This window comes from Pituophis catenifer, unplaced genomic scaffold (genome assembly GCF_029215685.1).
Source record: "Pituophis catenifer annectens isolate HBS135680 unplaced genomic scaffold, rPitCat1.0.hap2 SCAF_2, whole genome shotgun sequence".
In the NCBI taxonomy this organism is placed as follows: Eukaryota; Metazoa; Chordata; class Lepidosauria; order Squamata; family Colubridae; genus Pituophis; species Pituophis catenifer.
Genome location: NW_027256882.1, coordinates 21469844 through 21491154, shown reverse-complemented (window position 1 = coordinate 21491154; position 21311 = coordinate 21469844). Strand labels below are relative to the sequence as shown.

Here is a 21311-nt window from a genome sequence, read left to right as displayed (position 1 = left end):
TCCATTTGGAGTGTAAATGGCTACTAACAGTATTATTTTTGTTTCCAGTTTTACTTCTATTATTAAGACTCGACCCTCTTTGTCCGCATATATTGGCTTTGTTCTTATATGGTCTCTGACATATATTACCACTCCCCTTTTTTTACAGTCGCCTAAGGATGTGTATATTACTCCTAGTTTTTTTATTTTCGAGTAATTTTTTCTGTTGTTTTTTTATGTGTACCTCTTGTAATGTAATTATATCTGCTCCTAATTTTTGCAGTTTAGTGAATGTCTGATGTCTTTTGCTTGGTGAGTTTAGACCATTTATATTTATAGAGATGAGTTTTAGTTCTTCTTCCATTCCTGCTGTTGTTTATTTGTCTGTTTTGTTGTGTTTCTTGTGACTCTGTGTAGTCCCCGTCACTTCCTCCTTCCCCAACCTTCCCCTCTTCCGTTCCTTATCTTCTTTGTTTGTTGGTTACTCCTCTTGGTCACTAGGGTTTTCATCTTCTCTACCTCCTCTGGTCTCCTGTTCTCCTTCATATCCTAGGTGTTGATCGGCAAAATCCTGGGCTTTTTCTATGGTGTCAATTCGAAATTTTCTTCCTTCCCATGAAATAAGTACTCCTTCTGGTATAAGCCATCTGAATTTTATCTTGAGCTTATTTAACTGTCAGGTTAAGAAGTTATAATATTTTCTCCTATCCCTGACCCTTCTCAGTACTTGGTTTAGTGTTAGAACTTCCCTCCCTTTGTACATAACTGTCTCCTCTCTCATCTTTTGGTATATTTCTTCTTTCATTGTTTTCTTCGTAAATCTGATGTGTACTTCTTTAGGGAGTTTCTTTCTTCTTTCCGAATTTGTGAAGGCCCTGTAAATTTCATCAATGCCACATCTATCCTGTCTAACAATCAAAACTATAGATCAGAAGTTCATTTCTTTTTATTTGTGGGGTCCTTGGTGCTCCCTATGCGTGCTCATTTTCTTGCAGATGTTTCATATCCCAAACTAGGTAAGATAGAAAAGAATTCTTTATTGGCCAAGTGCGATTGGACACTCAAGGAATTTGTCTTGGGTGCATAGGCTCTCAGTGTACATAAGGAGAATAAAATACATTCATCAAGAATAAAAAGATACAACACTAAGTGATAGTCAAGGTTACTAATAAGCTATCAAATTGTACTAGGAGACAAATAAAAACAATATAAATTGAAAGATACAAGCAACATGGTTATAGTAATAAGAGGGAAGAGATAAATACTAGTAAGGAAGAGAATAATAATAGTAATACATTATTTGACAATGTTGTGGGAATTAGTTGTTAAGCAGAGTGATGGCATTCGGGGGGGGAGGGAAACATCATCAGGGCTGATAACTATCATGAGTGATTTATTTATTTATTTATTTATTTATTTATTTATTGGATCAATTTATAGGCCACCCTTCTCCAGAGACTCAGGGCAGCTGATAATGCCTTAACCAGTAGCCTTCATACTTTTGTATATACCTGCTTAGTAGGGCTTTTGCCCCCCCCCCCCCAAGCAGTGTTCTTTTTTATACAAAGTCAACTTATTGCCCCCACAATCCGGGTCCTCATTTTACTTACCTCAAAAGGATGGCAGTCTGAGTCAACCTTGAGCCTGGTGATATTTGAACTTGCAGTAATTGCAGGCAACTGGTGCTACTTAATAGCACTTTAGTCTGCTGCACCACCAAGACTCTTATGATGTTATTAGTTTGGGTCATGAAACATCTGCAAGAAAGCAAGAAAGCTCAGAGGAAACCAAGGATCCCTCATTTCAATCCTGAACAACAAATATTCTCTATTGGCCTTTTTTTTTCTGAAGAAATGTAAAAGAGGCTTCTAGTTATCAATAAATGTAGATCATTTCCTTTCTCTAATCAAAGAAGTTAATTTATCCATTTCAGCTATTCTACCAAACTAACCAGCCATTGATTGAAAGGATGGCTAAGCACTGAAGATAGCTACACATTTCCCCCCCCCAAAAAAAATTAAATTGAAAAAAGAGAATCTATTGCACAAGAAACGAAATTTTTGGAAACATTCCAAATCTCTGGATTTAGGGCTGGTATTCAAGGCCCAATAAAACACACTGAGGATGGAGATAATAATAAAATATTTACTTCTGACCAGAAAAAGATGCTCAGGAATATTTTACGCCTCAAGCACAACATCTCTCAAACCAACAAGTTTCACATACATTTTTGCAACAAGATACAAAGTAAAAACAAAGCTTTAAATTGTACAGCCTTCAGCCATAAAGTGATAAAGTAGGCATAATTCAGGATTCCCAGAATCCAAGATTCCCAGTCAATGATATGCTTGCCCTGCCTTTAACTCTATATCTACACTAATTTCATGTAGTTACAAAACAAAAAGGCAACTGAACATCCCATCTACATCAGCTTCAGTCAGTCATTCATTCATTCATTCATTCATTCATTCATTCATTCATTCATTCAGTCACTTAGTTAGTTAGAATGCAGTTGTCAATTGTCCCATTGAGTTAGACAGCAAAAGAAACTCCTGGGACATTTTTACCAAGAATATACCATATTTTTTGGAGTATAAGACATTCTGGAGTATCAGAGGCTCCTAAGTTTTTGGGAAGGAAAATAGAAAAAAAATTCTGCCTCTGCCTAACAGGTATTCATCTGACTAGCGTCCTGAGCCTGGTCATCTTTAGCACACATTAGTTCACTTGTTTAGCACACATTAGTCGGCTGGTTGTGAGTGTGCACTGGGGCTGATAAACAGCTTAAAAAGCACAGCTGATTGTCAGAGGGAGCTCCACTTAGTAAAGCAGGTGAAGCGCAGAAGCAGTAAGACAAGGCAGTAGCTTTGGCAAAATGGGTTGCCATTTTGGGCTCCGCGCCTCACGTTTTCAGCCTCCAAACGCTCCATTTGAGAGCTGTTCATGGCTGCAGGGATCGTAAAAAGCACATCGCCACCCATCGCTACCCGAAAACATGATGTGCAGAAGCCAAAAATGGGGCATGCTGAAATCTAAAACGTGATGCACAGAGGCCAAAAACACAATGTGCACAGGCAGCGATCAGCGGCGATGTGTTTTGGCAATCCCCACAGCCTTGAATGGCTCTCAAAGGGAGCATTTGGAGAGTGAAAATGAGAGCCATTGTCTGCGGCAATCTCTGCAGCCAGGAAGAGGACGTGCTGAGTCTGAAGGGTGAGGGCCGGCTGGTGGGTGGGGCTACATTCGGAGTATAAGATGCACCCAAGTTATCAGCCTCTTTTGGGAGAGGGGGGGAAATGCATCTTATACTCCGAAAAATAAGGTAACTTTACTGAAGATTCCATGTAGGCACAGGAGAAAAGCCAGTTCTAATGATTTCCTGTCAAAATAGAATAGGAAAACTTTCCCTTCCCCCCCTGGACCTCCCATTGTCCATTGTCCACCATGCATTTGAACTTTCTTTGTTTTTGGAACAGTCTGTCTGCCTCGGACTTCCCCAGCTGGTGACCTTGAGATATCGGATCTTTCAGCAGGACTTCAATCCTGATGGGCTCAAGAATGCTTCAGCCTTGCATCCTTCTGAGGTCAGTAAAAGGATTATTGGGAGCAAGATGGTGACTCCGTAAACCATATTTCAAAATAAAAACTTTTTTTCCTGCCTCTGAAAGCCTCTGACAGAGTTTCAGAAAAAAAAGCCTCTGAAGCTCTGTTTGGAGGCTTCTTTTCTGAAGCTTCATTTCTCATGCTTTTTTCAGCTTCTAAAACCTCTGTTTGAGAAGCTGGGTGGGGCTACATTCCGAGTATAAGAAGAACCCAGATTTTCACCCTCTTTTTTGGTGGAAAAAGGTGTGCCTTATACTCCAAAAAATACGGTACATAAATAAATAAAATAGAGGAGATCCTGAATATTGGCTTTCAGTAAGTGAGTTTTTGGGAATTAAATGATTCCCAAGATTAAACCTGTTACCAAAAATAGAAACAAGGCAAACGGAAACTACAATGATCCCCAAATTTTCTTGATAGCAGAGATTCAATCTTAGCTATGCTGTCATCTCAGTTGATGTTTGAAGGGTGATCCACAGGAAATTTGGTGTCTTTTTCAGTATTTCAAAAGAGCAAAATAGGGTTTACCATAAAGCAGATGTCAGGATTCCAACCGATGCCCTAATTAAATCATGAGCCTCAAGCCAAGCTTCAAAAGAAATCTAATTATTCATTAGGAGTTTCATGTCAGCACGTTCCAAGTGAAGCCAACTCTGACCCCACTTAATTTACATTCCAGCTCTGACCCTGTTTTCCCCCTCCCCCCCAAGTTGTGTCATCAGTCACATTCTCCATCGAAGCAATTTTTCAGGTTGTAGCAATCACTCCTCTCTGGCCACTGTAGATCAACATGGAGACAGCCTTAACAGAGATATGGCTGGAATGTGCTTTTGTATTGACTGACATGCTGCCTCACCGCAGAGCAGGCCAGAGATCCTTTCTGAGTTGACAGCAGATTCTTCTTCCATCAGATTCACTGTTGGAGTTAAACTTTTGATGGAGTGGATTAAAGTGGACAAAGATACCTACAGGAAAGAAGGGAAGGAGAGGAAAGAGGAGGGGAGTGGAGTGAAGGGAAGGGAAGGAAAGGAAAGGAAAGGAAAGGAAAGGAAAGGAAAGGAAAGGAAAGGAAAGGAAAGGAAAGGAAAGGAAAGGAAAGGAAAGGAAAGGAAAGGAAAGGTGTTAGGTTCAGCTTGCAGCTTACTCCTAACTTGTTGGTCAGGCAATATCTGTTTCTTTAAGAAACAACTGAGCCACGTAATCAGGGTTTGCTGAACCCTGTAATTAGGCTACAGTGCATAAATAAGCAGCACAGAGAAGCGTTCGTTCTTCCTGGTTCTTCCTGCTTCTTCCGGATTGATACCTGATTGTATCCTGTTGCTTACTGCGTCTGTTATATGGTACTGTATACCAAGAGTTACTAAAGTCTGTTTGCTTTGGTAAGGGAAGATACTTACTGGACTGATATTACTGTTTATGACCTTGGACTGTTTTACACTGAGACTGCTTGTTATCTATAAAGTATTTTTCTCACACGAGCTGGACGTTTATCTCCTTCCCTGTGTGTTTCTGCTCTGCTCGTTGCACAAGCAACAAATACTTTTTACACACACCCTAACATTGGTTATGGGCCCAGAACGTTCCAGGGCTCTTTAATTTGTTTTTGTGGAAGTGAGAAGTGCAGGCAGTGGGTGTAGTAGTCAAGATGATGGTTTTTGAGCAAGGTACAAGTTATTCTACTATAATCCGGTTGGATGGAACAAACTATGTTACCTGGTCCACAAAATGCTGTCTACTTTTGCGAAAAGAAGGACTGTGGGACGTGGTTAATAATCCACCGGACATAACTGCACTGAATGCTGCTGACGAAGAAGATGCCAAAAAGATAGCGAAGTTTCACAGGGACAACGAGCGTGCTTTATGCATCATTGGCCTGACACTGGGAGACCAGCAACTTGTCCATTTCCGGGGCGAAGAGTCTGCTGCAAGGTGTTGGTCAAAGCTAAAGAAGCTCTACGTTCGTGACTCTGTGGGTGTCCATATCTACTTGACACGGAAATTATTTCGCTTACATCTTCAGAAAGGAGGAGACATGATGGCTCACCTGGACTCCATGACAGGGCTTTTCCAGGAGCTACATGAGAAAGACCTTGTGTTTACTGAACTGCAGCAAGTTTATATTATTCTTTCATCGTTGGATGACAGTTATGACTCTTTTGTTTCATCATTAGAAGTATTGTCTAGAGATGAACTAACATTGGCCAGTATAACTGGTAGGTTACTGGATGAGGCCAAACGTAGGCAAGAACGAGACCAGTTAAGGATGCAACAGCAACCAAAGGTGGAAGCTGTATATGAGAATGTTAATATTGTGAAACGCTGTTATGCATGTGGGGCTAAGGGGCACATTGCAAAATATTGTAAAAATAAGAAAGTATCTGCTAGAAACTCTGCTAAACCCAGGAAAGGGTGTAATTTAGCAACCAGTTCATCTAATAATATAAAAGATGATTGGTGGGTGATTGATAGCGGTGCCTCTCAATCAATAACAAAAAACAGAAAACTGTTTCTAAATATGAAGAAAAGTACTAAAAAGGTCAAATTAGCTAATGGCTGGAATGTGACTGTAGCTGGGGAGGGACTTGTTCAATGTTCTATTAGTAAGCACCCTTTACCCATGCTTTATATCCCTAGTTTGAAATATAACCTTTTATCTGTAAAGTCATTAATACATTCTGGGTTTACAGTAACTTTTAAAAACAACAAATGTTTGCTGGAATGTGAAGGCACTGTAGTTACTGCAGAATTAGAAGACGACTTATTTGTTATTAGGGATAAGTCATTACTGTTAGTTCAGTCAAAAGCTAAATTTGGAAATGTAAAGCCTCATGATGAATGCGTACATTTACTACATAGAAGGCTTGGTCATCTGAATTTCAGGTTGTTGAATTCGACTGTTAAGCAGTCTAAAGGCATCAAGTTAAGGGCTTGCAGCAAATACCTGAATTGTAATACTTGTAACCAGCATAAAAGTAAAGTTACACCTGCAAACCGCTGCAATGGGTTTAAAACAACTAAACCTTTGGAGGTAGTCTTTTTAGACTTAATAGGGCCAAAGAAACCCAGTTTAGGGGGAGCATGCTATATTTTAAGTATAGTTGATCACTTTACCAGATATGGTTTTTGCTACCTTATGAAGTCCAAAAGTGATACGTTTCAATGTATCACAAACTGGCTTCGTTTTGTTGAAAGGAAGCAGAGGTTTAAGGTGAAATGCATTGTTACTGACAATGGAACTGAGTTTACTAACCATCAGTTGGCTAAGTTTTTGAACGATGCTGGGATACAGCATAAACGTTCTGCCCCTTTTCGGCCAGAACATAATGCATATATTGAACGAAGAGGCCAGACCCTACAAGCTATGACTAGGACTATGCTGGCTGATGCTTGTTTACCTGATAAATTGTGGGGAGAAGCAATACTATGTGCCAATCATATTTTAAATAATGTGGTGCACTCCTCTACAGGAAAAATTCCTTTTACTTTATGGCACGGGAGGAAGCCTGATTTAAGTTATATACATACTTTTGGTGCACCAGCCTGAGTGCATATACCAGTTAGTCAGAGAAGGAAGGACCAACAGAGAGCAAAGAAAATGATTTTTGTTGGCTATGAGGCTAACCATAGGTCCTATAGGTTCTGGGAAAAAGGAACAACAAAAGTTTTGTGTAGCGCTAATGCTAAATTCCTAGAACATGAAGGCTGGGACAGGTTAGAAAAAGCAGTCTATGGTTTTACAGATGTAGATGTTAAGGTAGACCATATTCCTGATGATAGTTCATCTGAGATGGATGATAAACCATCTATTAAGGTGGAAGAACAGGAACAGGAATCAGGGTTAGGGGAGGATGAACCCAATATACCTGATGTTAGTCCTGTTATGCCTAGACGATCTTCCAGGGACCGGCATCCACCAGATCGCTATAAAGCCACAGTGGTTTGCCAAGTAGATATCGAACCATCCAGTTATCATGATATAAAATTATATCCAGAAAAGGAGCAAAAAGCCTGGCAAGAGGCAATGGATAGAGAAATTGATTCTTTGAAGAGGCTTGGTATCTATGAAGTTGTAAGAAAACCACCAAATGAGAAACTTATAGGCTGTAGGTGGGTCTATAAGGTAAAGAAAAGTGTAGATGGGATAGTAACCCATAAAGCTCGGCTTGTTGCACAAGGGTTCTCACAGACAGATAGAGACTATGATGAGGTTTTTGCTCCAAGTCTACGAGCGAGCACTTTGAGAACGATGCTTGTTTGGGCAGCTAGAAATAAATGCTCTATTACTCATAGATGTCGAGACAGCTTACTTGAACGCTCCGTTGAGGCATACAATATATATGAAGAAACCTCCTGGTTATGATACACAGGATAGAATTGAGTGTTGGAGGCTACAGAAAAGCCTATATGGTTTAAGGCAATCAGGTTACGAGTGGAACCAATGTATAGTGCAGGAATTACATAACATTGGGTTCTATGAGGGCGTAGCAGATAAATGTCTGTTTAAAAAAGAACAGGATGGATGTGTTTCATTCTTGTTACTCTTTACAGACGACATTGCCATAATTACCAGAACTGACGCTGAGGCCAGAGAGATTATCAGTCAGTTGCAAACAAAATTTAAACTTAGAAATCTAGGACATATACGGCATTATCTAGGGCTTGATATCCTGAAAACATCTAGAGGATTTAAAATTTCACAGTCCAATAAGATCTGCAAATTGTTGAAAAAATATGGGATGGAATTATGTAAACCTGCCAAGACTCCTATGGCACAGGAATTCCAGCAGGATAGTTTGCAGAGTCCACAGTTCAGTAAAGAACTGTATCAATCATTAATAGGCAGTTTGTCGTATTTGAGCAACTGGACACGGCCTGATATAGCTTTTAGTGTTAATCAACTAGCACAATATAGTTCAGAGCCTACTGATAGGCATTGGCAGGCTGCTAAACGTGTTCTTAGGTATCTTAAAAGAACATTGCATTTTGCTATGTATTTAGAACCAAATGCCAATATGATATTAAAGGCATATGCTGATGCCAGTTTTGCCAGAAAATCTACGTCTGGAATAGCAATCATGTTGGATAACTGCCTGATTGGATGGAAATCAATTCGCCAGAAACACATCAGTTTGTCTACCATGGAAGCGGAGTTTTCTTGTCTATCACTTACATGTACTGAACTGATTTATTATAAACAGTTGATGGAAGATATTGGATTCAAAATGGATTATCCTATTACGGTTTATGAAGATAACCAGGCAGCCATTAAAATGGCAACAAATCTTGCTGTAAAGACAAGGACTAAATATACTGATATACGTTATCTGAATGTTCGGCAATGTGTTAAGGATAACATGATTACATTGGAATATTGCGCATCAGAGGACAATATTGCCGACAACTTTACCAAAGCGCAAGATGCCATTAAACACACCAATTGTTGTGAAAGATTTGGATTAAGAATCTGAAATGTGACTGATACCACTGTACAATGTATGATTTGGATGTGTATTTTTGTTTCTGTATCTATTGTGTATATTGTCCTGCCCAATGGGGAGAATGTTAGGTTCAGCTTGCAGCTTACTCCTAACTTGTTGGTCAGGCAATATCTGTTTCTTTAAGAAACAACTGAGCCACGTAATCAGGGTTTGCTGAACCCTGTAATTAGGCTACAGTGCATAAATAAGCAGCACAGAGAAGCGTTCGTTCTTCTTGGTTCTTCCTGCTTCTTCCGGATTGATACCTGATTGTATCCTGTTGCTTACTGCGTCTGTTATATGGTACTGTATACCAAGAGTTACTAAAGTCTGTTTGCTTTGGTAAGGGAAGATACTTACTGGACTGATATTACTGTTTATGACCTTGGACTGTTTTACACTGAGACTGCTTGTTATCTATAAAGTATTTTTCTCACACGAGCTGGACGTTTATCTCCTTCCCTGTGTGTTTCTGCTCTGCTCGTTGCACAAGCAACAAATACTTTTTACACACACCCTAACAAAAGGAAAGGAAAGGATGAGGTTTTATTGGAATCTCCTTTCCTGGATGGAACCATTTCTAGGGACAATCAAAATTCATGATTTGCAGGAGATATTTATGGAAGCAAAGTATTTAAGACTCAGGGTGAAATGCTACTCATGAGATTTTCATTTTGGCAGAGGGGTACAGATAGACTTTTCTACCTGCTGGATCAGTATGAAAGAACCAGAGATATCTCATGTTGAGCATCTCTGTTTGAGGTTATATAGAAAGGGAGAAATTTCTTAGAAACTCTTTGACTCTTTTCTTTGACTCTTCCAGGTAGAAAAGGGATATGTTACACGAATGGATGGATGGATGGATGGATGGATGGATGGACGGACATCTGGACATCTATTTGATTTGTATGCATTCAATTCCAGACAGATGCACAGCAGCTCACAATAAAAAAATAAAGGATCCACCCTAAAACATAAAGTTCTGAATAATAAGGAATGCACAGTAAGTCTAAGGCCACATCAGCATCATAATATTCAAAAGTCCACAGTAAGAAAACAGTAAATTCATCACGTCAAAAGCACAGCTTTATAAAATAAACCAGTCACATATAATAGCATAAAAGAAAAACAACTGGAAATCAACCCAGCAGAATGATAGGTGTCCCAAATGCCCACAGAACAATTTGGTTGTGGATGCTTTCTGGGAATCCATTACATTGAGTTACATTGGGACTTTTTCAGTTGGATCCCAGTTCACCCTGCAGGGAGGACTTTGCAAAACTCCTACTTCCCCAGCTAATTATTAGAATGATAGTGATTTCTTTCTTGCCTTCTTGCTAAATGTCAAGGGATTCTTTTTCCCTCTGGAAATTGTCTGAAGGAGGTCAACAGACTCAGCAGCAACACATTCAGCATCAGGAAAGTTAGTGTATAAGTTGTCTTGTCACCCTGGAAAGCTGGACTGAGCTTCATGGACACCAGGAGCTCTGCTTCTGCATTGGTCCAGTTTCCATCATTGGGGAAGTTCTCTCTGGACTTCATATTATATTAGAAAAGTCAGTCTTGCAGCAATCTGCTTTCACCGTCTCCAAATGCTTCTGCTCTACTGATTCTGAGATCAGATGCAAGGCAGGGGATTCCTTCGGCTAACCCAGAAATGAACCCACTGCTTCTGCTTCTGATGGAGCTTTTGTTTCCCCAGGCAGCCTGTGGGATGCTCGGCACCAAGTGCTTCTTGACTTTGGAAAGGGATGCTAGAGACCCACTCAATCATTACAGGCCAGGAGATCATCTCATTGGTGGGCTCATATTTGGAACAAATAATCTACAACCTGAGCTGCAGAATTTCAGTTTGAGTCCTTCTAAAAAGGTTTATCGGTAAGTCTCATTATGTTGATTGATGTTATGTTACATTTCCTTTGAGGAAAAATGGGGACGGAGGAAGGCAGTGAGGTTTTATTTTATTTTATTTTTTTATTTTATTTAGTTTGTCAAACATGTACGAGAAAAGTGGTCTAAGCATAGACATGAACACAGGAGATGAGTACAAATAAATGGGGATGGTAGGACAGGGATGGTAGGCACGCTGGTGCGCTTATGCATGCCCCCGTACAGACCTCTTAGGAAAAGAGTGAGGTCCACGGTAGACAGTTTAAGGTTAAAGGTTTTTGGGTTTTGGGGAAGTAACCACAGAGTCAGGTAGTGCATTCGAGGCATTGACCACTCTGTTGCTGAAGTCGTATTTTCTGCAATCGAGTTTGGAGCAGTTTATCTTAAGTTTGTATGTATTGTTTGCATGTGTATTATTGTGGTTGAAGCTGAAGTAGTCATTGACAGGTAGGACTTTGTAGCAGACAATTTTGTTTACTATGCTTAGGTCTTAATGCCTTTTGGCAATGCTGTTACAGTGAGCTCTAGGGCATAGATCATTTGAGATGAGTACTCCTAGGTCCTTGACAGAGTGAGGTTAGTTAGTTAAATCGACAGTCACATCTGTATACACACAGCATGAAGTGGAACACATTCAGCAGATGAAATTAAAGCAAGCTTTAATGCTCAGCACCCTTGTCCAACTGATCCCTACATGGACAACTTGCTTTCATCTTTCAAGGTGATTAGCTTGGGAGGTCATGTTTATGGTCTCAGCATGGCCATCAAAGAAAAGGACAGGAGGCTCTAATTGGTCAATCCCAATTCAGAAAAGGCTGATTTCTTTTCTGAGTCTTTTCTAGAAGATAGCTATCAGAGTCTCCTTTGGACAAGATCGGCGACATGTAAATCTAATATTATTATTAGTATCTGGTGTTGCTACAGTAGCCAGGAAACTACAATGCTATTGTACAGTAGTAGTTTGGCATGCCTCATAAATCTTAATAAATTGAATGAATAAATTTTCCAGAAAGATAGAACCCACAATTCCAAAGACATCAGCAGTTGGCTCCTGGGTGCCTCCAGTCTTTCTCCCAAATTCTCTGCTATTGTTTTCTTCAATGATCCATGGATTTCTCCAAACTCACCACAGCTAGTTGTTGTTTCCCTGATCTGGACATGGGCATCTTCAGATGCTCCTTCTTGATTCACCTCTGGTTCCACTGATACCAAAGTGCTTTGAGCAGGCCATCTGTTTTCTCTATCTGGTCTCTCAAGCAAACAGGGATCGAGACCATTTACTCAAGAGAAAATGGGAAAGCTGGTACTTCTGTTCAATTCTTAAATGCTTTCTTTTCTGCCCCAACTTCATTCACACATTCCGTCTCATATACACCCATACATGCACACTTTAAAAATGTAATAAATGCATAATGGCCCTTTGATGGAATCTCAAATCCTGGTTCCTACATGGTGAGGTCCATGCAGATTTCTGAGCTACATTTTCAGACATGGTGTCTCAAAATCTTTTCCTGGGATGTTTTTTGACTTCTCAAACTGAGTTTGAGCGAATAGTGCAAGTGACAACAGTGCCCAGATTGTCTGGAGTGTGTCTGTTTTGACTTTCAAATAATCTAAGTAGAGAAGAGGAACTTTGGGGACAAAAACCTGTGCAGTCACAATAGCACATATGAAATGCATTTACAGAATAACAGATTTGGATGGGAAGACCTTGGAGGTCTTCTAGTCTAATCCCCTGCACAAGTAGGAGACCCTAAACCATTCCGGTCCAATCTCTTCTTATAAACCTCCAGTGATGGAGCATCACAACTTCGGGAAGGAAGCCCTTCTACCAGTTAATTGCTTTCACTGTCAGGAAATTTCTCCTTAGTTCTAGGTTGGTGATTTCACTGAATGTAACATCATGGCAAAATCCATGTATCTTTTCAGGAAAACAGGTGTGATATACTGGAAAATTCTGTCCTTCCTTTTTGCCATTCAGGAAATCAACAAAGATCCTCTTCTCTTGCCCAACCTCACCCTGGGTTATTACCTCCATGACAACTTTCGAGACAAAATGTTGACATTGGATGGTCTGTTGGATTTGCTTTCGACCGGAGAGGCCAATGTTCCCAACTACAGCTGCGGAAGGAAGAGAAATATTCTGGTTCTCCTGGAAGAGACCAACTCTGATATATCCATCCTAATGGCTGCCATATTGGGCATCTACAAAATCCCACAGGTACAGAGCCAGTGAATGGCTGCAAGTTTATTCCAGAGCAGTTCAAGGAGATTTTCTCCTTAGAAATGTTAATTAAACATGGATTAAGATACAAGAGACAAGAACAAATATTGTTACAACCATAATTAACAGTTATAAATTGAGTACAAATATTAATTTGTAATGTTTCACGTTGCTCAGATCTTGCACTGTGCAGGCTCTGAGGAAGCATCATCGTTTTAGAAAATGAGATCTGGATTTCTTCTTAACATCCATTGTTACATTTTCTGCATTTCTGATCCCCTATTAAATCCACCAAGGTAGGCTGGAATCTTCCAGCCACTACCTAAGCTCTGACATTATTATTTCAGGATTTAATAGGTCTTCTTCTTCTGCCATATCCGTCATCGGACGTTGGTGATCATGTTGCCAATCCTATTTTTGTCAACTGCCACATGAAAAAATGCTGCTGAGTTTTGTCCAAACCAGTCTGTTAGGTTTTGAAGCCATGATGTTCTTCTTCTGCCTGGACCTCATTTGCCTTCAATCTTTCCCTGGAGGATTAAGTGAAGGATGCTGTATTTTTTGGGGTGTTGCATTACATGTCCAAAATATTCTAACTTTTGCTTTTTAATGGCTTTGATGATTTCCCTTGGCTTTCCCAGGTGGTTTATCACCTCCTTATTTGTGATTTTTGTTAACCCAGTTGATACGTAACAGCCATCTGTAAATCTCCATTTCAAATGCTTCTCAATTCTACAAGTGGTTTTCTGTCAGAGACCAACTCTCTACTCCATAGAGCAGGATAGTAAAAGCCCCAAATAAAACATAAATCTCCCTTTTTTTCACTCCAGATCAGCTACACTTTTATTTCACCGATCCTGAGTGATAAAACTCAGTTACCTTTTTTCTACCGGACCGTCCCCAAAGAAGGTGCTCAAAACCTGGGAGTTGTTAAACTGCTGCTGTATTTTCGATGGACATTCATTGGCGTCTTTGCTGCAGAAACTGATAATGGAGAATATTTCCTTAGGACCTTCATTCCTGTGCTGGCTCAGAATGGCATCTGTGTTGTTTTTTCACAAATCGTATTATTAAAAGATGAGAACGTCAAGTATCAGATTTCTGTTTTCAACCTGTGGGCCCAAATCAATGTATTGGTTTATTACTCAGAGTTTACGTTCATCGAGGGAGCCTTTTTCCTAGAAAACATGTTAAATTCCTTGCCTATTGAAGGGAAAGTTTGGATCACAACCGCTTTGTGGGATCTCACCATTGAATTATCATATAATAGTTTCTCTTTCAGATACACCCATATTATTTTTTCTTTTCTTATCCAGACCAGCCAAAGAACCAAATTTGACGATTTCCGAGATTTCTATTATATTATCAAAGCATTTATGACTAAGAAATTTCACTGTTCATATGGGAAGCCTGCCTTGTCTGTGAAAGGCTGGACAAGGTGTACAGAGAAAGAGAACTTGGAGACTCTACCTCAGCAGGAGATTGAAAAGACCTTCTCTCTAGATAGCTCCTTAACTTACAATGCCATCCAGATTGTGGCACATGCCTTAAATGTGGTCAATTCACCCCAATCCCAGAGGACAAGGATGGAGAGAAAAGACAAGGTGGAAGTTGAAAACATTCAACCATGGCAGGTATTTCGTTATCAGTTCCATGTATGTTGCTAAGGGCGACATCTAGATGATGAACATCATGAAACACTCTTTGAGAAATGTCATATACATTGAGAAAGAAATACCTTTTATGAATCATTTTCTTTCATAAGATCCCTTGTCCTCCTCTTTTATATATATAGAGAGCCTGGTGGTGGCACAGCAGACTAAAGCCTCTTATTAACATTCAGCAGCCTGCAATTAATGTAAGTTCGAATCTCACCAGGCTCAAGGTTGACTCAGCCTTCCATCCTTTGTAAGTTAGGTCAAATGAGGACCCAGATTGTGGGGGTATATATATACACACACACATACACACACATACACACACACACACACATACATACATACATACATACATACATATAAAATGTTTTTCTATCGAGACACCTGGTCTACCCCAACATATGGGAGGGGGCATTCTGCTCACTTTACACCTTTCAGCTCCAATCCAGGAGCCCTCAAGCAGTCGCATTCACGACAAATAATTTTTTACCAAATTTATATTTTGCTGATAAAGAAATAAAGGGAGACTAGTATAGATCTATTTCAAGCTCTTTAGCTTTCATCAGCTAGCCATACCCTTACGAACTTGGATTCCTGCATGTTAGGCAGTTGAATTAACCTTCTGAGCCACAAGTTATATATATTAATTATACCAAATTTATACTTTTGCTGATAAAGTAATAAAGGGAGAGTAGCTGATGAGAGCTAAATAGCTTGAAATAGATCTATACTAGTATACCTTTTAAAAATATAAGTTTGATATAAAATGGTTTGTCATGAATGCGGTTGCTTGAGGGCTCCTGGATTGGAGCTGAAAGGCAAAAGGATATACTGGTTGTATCAGCACGTTTATAAATATATATAATGTTATACATCCTAATTACGATGATTTTTCTCTTAATCATACAGTATAGTCTGTAGGAAAAAAAAGAAACTTGATATTATATATTATACTTATATCTATTGTTTCCATAGTGATAACAAAATTCTATATATAGATTTAGCAATCTATATATTTTAATTTGCAGTTATGCACAGTCTAATAATAATATTGCTTGCAATATGTATTCTTCTATATAGTTTTATACCTGTATTCGTTTCTAGCTTATTGACACTCTTTCATCATTAATTTTGCATCAATTATCTAGATAATTATTCCATAGGCCCCATATTAAGTAATACGCTGTTTCTCCTTTGTCTTTAATTTCCATCGTTAACCTGTCCATTTTGGCACATTCTAATATTTTCTTTACTACCATTTCCTCTGTCGGTATACTTTCGTTTTTCCAATTTTGTGCATACGTAATTCCGTTGCCGCTGTTATTACATGTAACATTAAATATTGAATTACTCTTTCTTTTTACATTTGGCCTCTGGCATTGCTGAATGGCAAATTATATCTTGGCTATGTTGTCACACACCACTAGAATTATTTACTTCATGTATTTTACTTCATGTGCTTTGAGCTTTTCTTTCTTCAGATTCTAGAATTTGATGCTTGTGGAAAGGGATTTTGGATTATCTCCCAATTTATTATAATGTAACACTACATTGTATTTAATATTACAATTATCAGTGTATATTCTTGTAAAATCACCTGAAGAGTGCCAGAATCAATATTCAAGATTTCTCTTAGAATCAGTGTTCAAGCTTTTTCAGATAATGAGCAGATGGAAGAGTCAATTATAAATATTGACATTTGCTTCCCAGTTTCTTAAAGCTAATTCATAACACAGGAAGTTTATAAGAAGAGAATAGATAACCATTTGTCTGAAGTGGTGTAGGGTTTCCTGCCTAAGCAGAGGGTTGGACTAGAAGACCTCCAAGGCCCCTTCCAACTTTGTTAAATTATTATTATAATTATTGAATTATTATATTTCCAGGACTGAGTTGTACAAACTGATGCTGTGTCTCCTATAATAAGGAGACATTTTCTGACAGTGTGAACAATCAACCAATGGAACAGCTTGCCTTCAGAAGTTGTGGGAACTTCATCATTGGAAGCCTTCAAGAAGAGATTGGACTGCCATTTGTCAGAAATGGTGTAGGGTCTCCTGTATGGGCAGGGGGTTGGACTAGATGACCTACAAGGTCCCTTCCAACTCTGTTAATCTATCTCTCTTGTGGAATCAAAACACAGGACCCAAAATAAATAATCAAAGCTCACTGCGTTGTTTGTTATTCAATGTGCACAGGAGAAACTCTCCAAATAATGTTAAGATAAATCTCTGTAGACAAAAGAATGTATCTATAGCTATTCTGGACATCTCAGGGAGGAGGGGAAAACTCATGGATAAGCAACAGATAATGTAAGCAAATATATTTATAGGTAATGGATTTCCCTTCTTCTGCCCTTCTGCCATCTGCTTATCTTCAAGAGAACTAAGGGGAGAAATAAAACAAGAAAACAAGAAAATATGGGCTAGTTGGGAATGCCAGATGTTGGAAAGAAAACATCCGCCATTGGTACCTGAAGGACAAATCTATGCAGATTGTCCTGAGAAGAAAACAGGCTGCAGCTCAATAAGCCAAATTCCTTATATCTCTGTACATCAACTTGTTTAGATGATTCCAGTTGTGTAAAAACCTTTTTCCTTATATTCTGTAGCTTCACCATTTCCTGAAGAATCCTCAGATCTACAACAACACCATAGAAGGAATGTATTTGGATAGAAATGGAGATTTGATGGCTGACTTTGACATTGTGAGCTGGGTGTGGTTTCCAAATAAGTCGACCACCAGAGTGAAATTTGGGAGTCTGGACAGAGAAGGAACCATTGGAGTCAAATTCAGCATCAACAAGGAAGCTATCACGAGCCCTCAGTGGCTCAATCAGGTAGAGGAAGAGGTGTCCCATCTCTTTACCGTGTTTCCCTGAAAATAAGACATTCCCTGATAATAAGTCCAATCAGGTTTTTGAGTGCATGCACAAAAATAAGTCCCCCCCCAAATAAAAATAAGCCCTCCCAAAAGATATTTAAGCACATGCGCAGACAGTCCTCGCCATTTCCTCTAGTTAGAGTTAGGGAGACAGAGCTGGAAATCAGCAAGAGGAGCCCGTCTTGCTCCACACACCCCAAAATAGTAAGACCTCCCCGAAAATAAGGCCAAGCACTGATTTTGGGGTTTAAAAAAATATAAGACAGGGTCTTATTTTGGGGGAAACACAGTAGTTTTGTCCGTCATCTCAATCAGGGTAACCCTCCATCCCAAACTATATATAAGACTGACTGCCTTCAAATTCATGCTTCAGAATTATATTCTTTCATTTATAACCAGCAAAGGAAAAGATACTTCATGACTTATACAGTACAAGACTTTGGTCTGTGGAAAAAAAAATGTGGGGATGGAGGGAAATGGAAGCAGGATTTAAGAGGAGGGGAGAATTAAAATCAATTGAGTTACACATGTTCATTTGGACATATATACATTCAAGAATTTGACCTTATTTGGTAGAAGAAAAGTGCAAAACCCATCATCAGAATTTCCCCTCCATATGATCTGTTTTTCCGAAAGTTTCTCTGACAGCCTTCCAAAGACAGTCCTCCAAAATGGAAGCATGTCTGACTATCATGCTTCCAGTTTCAAGAGTAACTTTTTAGAAAATTCTCTGGAGTGGCCACCACCACATGGCCCAGAGGAGAAACAGAATGGTCCACTTCTAGTCCATTTTGCACATACCTCTTTTGCTGGTCCCTGTAAGGCCCTGCCTCTCCAGTCCTCTCAAGAAAGCAGTACTCATGAAACAAAAGCCATTTCAAAAGGAAACTTTTATTGGAAGATTGTGATAGCAAGTGATCTAGGCAGGAATTAAGTTTCCCACTCAAAGCAGTAAAGTGAAGAGATAGCCCCTCCCAAAGCCCAATACATCACCAAGCTAATCTCGAAGTGTAAAGATATTATGAGATACTCAGGCCGAGGAGGTGATAAATGCCGGTCTCCAAGGCAATGCTGCTGCTCTTCTCTGGAGATGAGATAAGCTATGGGACCTGATAATCCCATTCCAACACTGTAATTCATTTCATAACTATCAGTTTTGCAGATGCTTCTGAATGCAAATTCTGTTCACTTTCAGCCCTTGCCTCACTCCCAGTGTGTGGAGCCTTGTCAACCTGGCTATTTCAAGGTGGTCCAGGAAGGAAAACCAATCTGTTGCTACAACTGCGTCCCTTGTGCAGAAGGGAGCATTTCCACCCAAGAAGGTGGGTAAATGGGAATCAAAACAGTTCTTGGGATAGGAGCAAAGATTCCTGCAGACGTTTGCTAAGAAGATATTAGTAATATCTTCTAAGTATTGGGGGATAAGTATTGGGGAAGATAAGCTATGGGACCTGACAATCCCATTCCAACACTATAATTCATTTCATAACTAATCAGTTTTGCAGATGGTCTACCCAACTGGTCTAGCCAATGAGAAGAGGAAAGACCAGGCCAGCGTGGCTTTGGCACAGTCTACCCAATGGAAAGAGGAAACTTGCTGGCAGTTTTTGGAGTGATGTCAAGCTTGCCACACCCACCCAGTTGGCCACACCCACCCAGTCAGCCAAGCCTGACTCCCCCCCAAAGGTCAACCATAGCCCTGATGCAGTCCTCAAATGAAATTAAGTTTGACACCCCTGATGTAGATGGTTGTCCCTTCTCCCCTTTTGCTTCCTAGAATTGTCTCCTCTCAAATTCTGCCCCTAATCTAGCTACACTTTATCAACTTGAGACACATACTAATGCAAAGAAGCACAAGTATACACATACTCCTATTTTTTTCTCTCTGCTTCCCATCCCCTGCAGATGAATACACACACAAATTCAGATGTGGGCTTCCTGATTTCAAAATCTAACTCCCATCCTATAAATGCATGGTAAATATTACATTTGTCTTCTATAGATGCAGACCACTGCACCAGATGTCCAGACAATCAGTATCAGAACAAGCATCGAGATCAGTGTATCCTCAAAACTGTCACTTTTTTGTCCCATCAAGAGTATTTGGGAATTATTCTTACTTTCTTTGCCCTATTCCTGATCTTAACCACAGTTTTAGTCCTGGGAATCTTCATTAAATTCCAAGAAACTCCAATTGTCAAAGCCAACAACCGGGACCTCTCCTATATCCTCCTGGTCTCCCTTCTTCTTTGCTTCTTGACTTCCTTTCTCTTCATTGGTCGGCCAAGGAGAACCACCTGCCTTCTCCGACAAACAATTTTCAACATCATCTTCTCAATTGCTGTGTCTTCCGTCTTGGCCAAAACAGTCATGGTGGTGCTGGCCTTCCTGGCCACAAAGCCAGGAAACAGAGTGAGAGGGTGGCTGGGCAAGAGTCTGACCAACACCATCATCATTTCTTGTTCCAATGTCCAGGTTGTCATTTGTTTCACCTGGTTAGGAGTCTTTCCTTCGTTCCCTGATTCTGACATGTATTCCCAGCCTAGAGAGATTGTTCTGCAGTGCAATGAAGGCTCTGTCACTATGTTTTATGTTGCCCTTGGTTACATGGGTTTTCAGGCTGCCATTTGCTTCATAGTGGCCTTCCTGGCCAGGAATCTACCTGGGTCCTTCAACGAAGCCAAGCTGATCACCTTCAGCATGCTGGTCTTTTGCAGTGTCTGGATCTCCTTTGTGCCTACCTATCTGAGCACCAAAGGGAAATACATGGTGGCTGTGCAGGTCTTCTCCATCTTGGCTTCCAGTGCTGGGCTGCTGGGTTGCATCTTCATCCCTAAGTGTTACATCATTTTGCTGAGGCCAGATCTGAATACAAAGGAACAACTGATGTTCAAAAGTGAAGTAAAAAAGTGATGCTGGTGGATGTTCTGGGGATATAATTCCCACCCAATATAATTCTCACCCATTGGGTACTTTTCAGGAGAAAACACTATCAGGCTGCTTTTTGAAGTGATCTCCTGCTTAAGCCTAATTTCCATGTTTTTATATTCCTGTGTCTGGTAGCATTATTTAGCATTTTGGGCTTCATTATTAGCCTTTAAGTGAGGATTTTAATAGAATTTTAGTCTGGCAGTGTTGACCTCCTTTCAGATTTTAGGAAAGCATGTTTTTCTTTTGTTTTTTCATGGGGAAAAAAATCAGCCTTTTCAACAACTGAATCTTAGTCAGTGTATTCTGAAAGTAATTGAATACATTTGCAAGTTTTAAGTAAGATACTAATCCATCTTGGAAAGAGCATGATGTAACCCATAAATTTACCACATGTGGAAAGTAATCTCTAATCAATTTTTTCTATTGTTCACTTGTCAAATGTAATAAATCTCTTTCGTTCTTTCATTGGTTTCTTTCTGATGTATCACAGGTACCAATTTATTGTATCATTTGTTTCTGTACCCTATTAAAAGACTTGGACTCCCCCCATTCCATAAATGCTTTTCACTGTGCCTGCGATTTATGTTTTTGAATAGGGCTGAACCAGTGGTGGAATTCAAAATTTTTGACTACCGGTTCTGTGGGTGTGGCTTTGTGGGTGTGGCAGGG

At 39.7% G+C, this 21311-nt stretch overlaps 1 protein-coding gene across 1 annotated transcript; it reads left to right on the top strand.

Moving 5' to 3' along the window:
- Positions 1 to 3131: 3131 nt before the first annotated feature.
- On the top strand, positions 3132 to 20594 carry LOC139309987 (vomeronasal type-2 receptor 26-like; the record flags this gene model as incomplete). The annotated part of the gene is made up of 6 exons (XM_070934170.1): positions 3132 to 3206; positions 3456 to 3563; positions 14004 to 14303; positions 17440 to 17667; positions 18907 to 19033; positions 19714 to 20594. Coding segments are annotated over exons 1-6 (1719 nt in total), but the record flags the coding sequence as incomplete, so codon positions are not given.
- Positions 20595 to 21311: the final 717 nt, after the last annotated feature.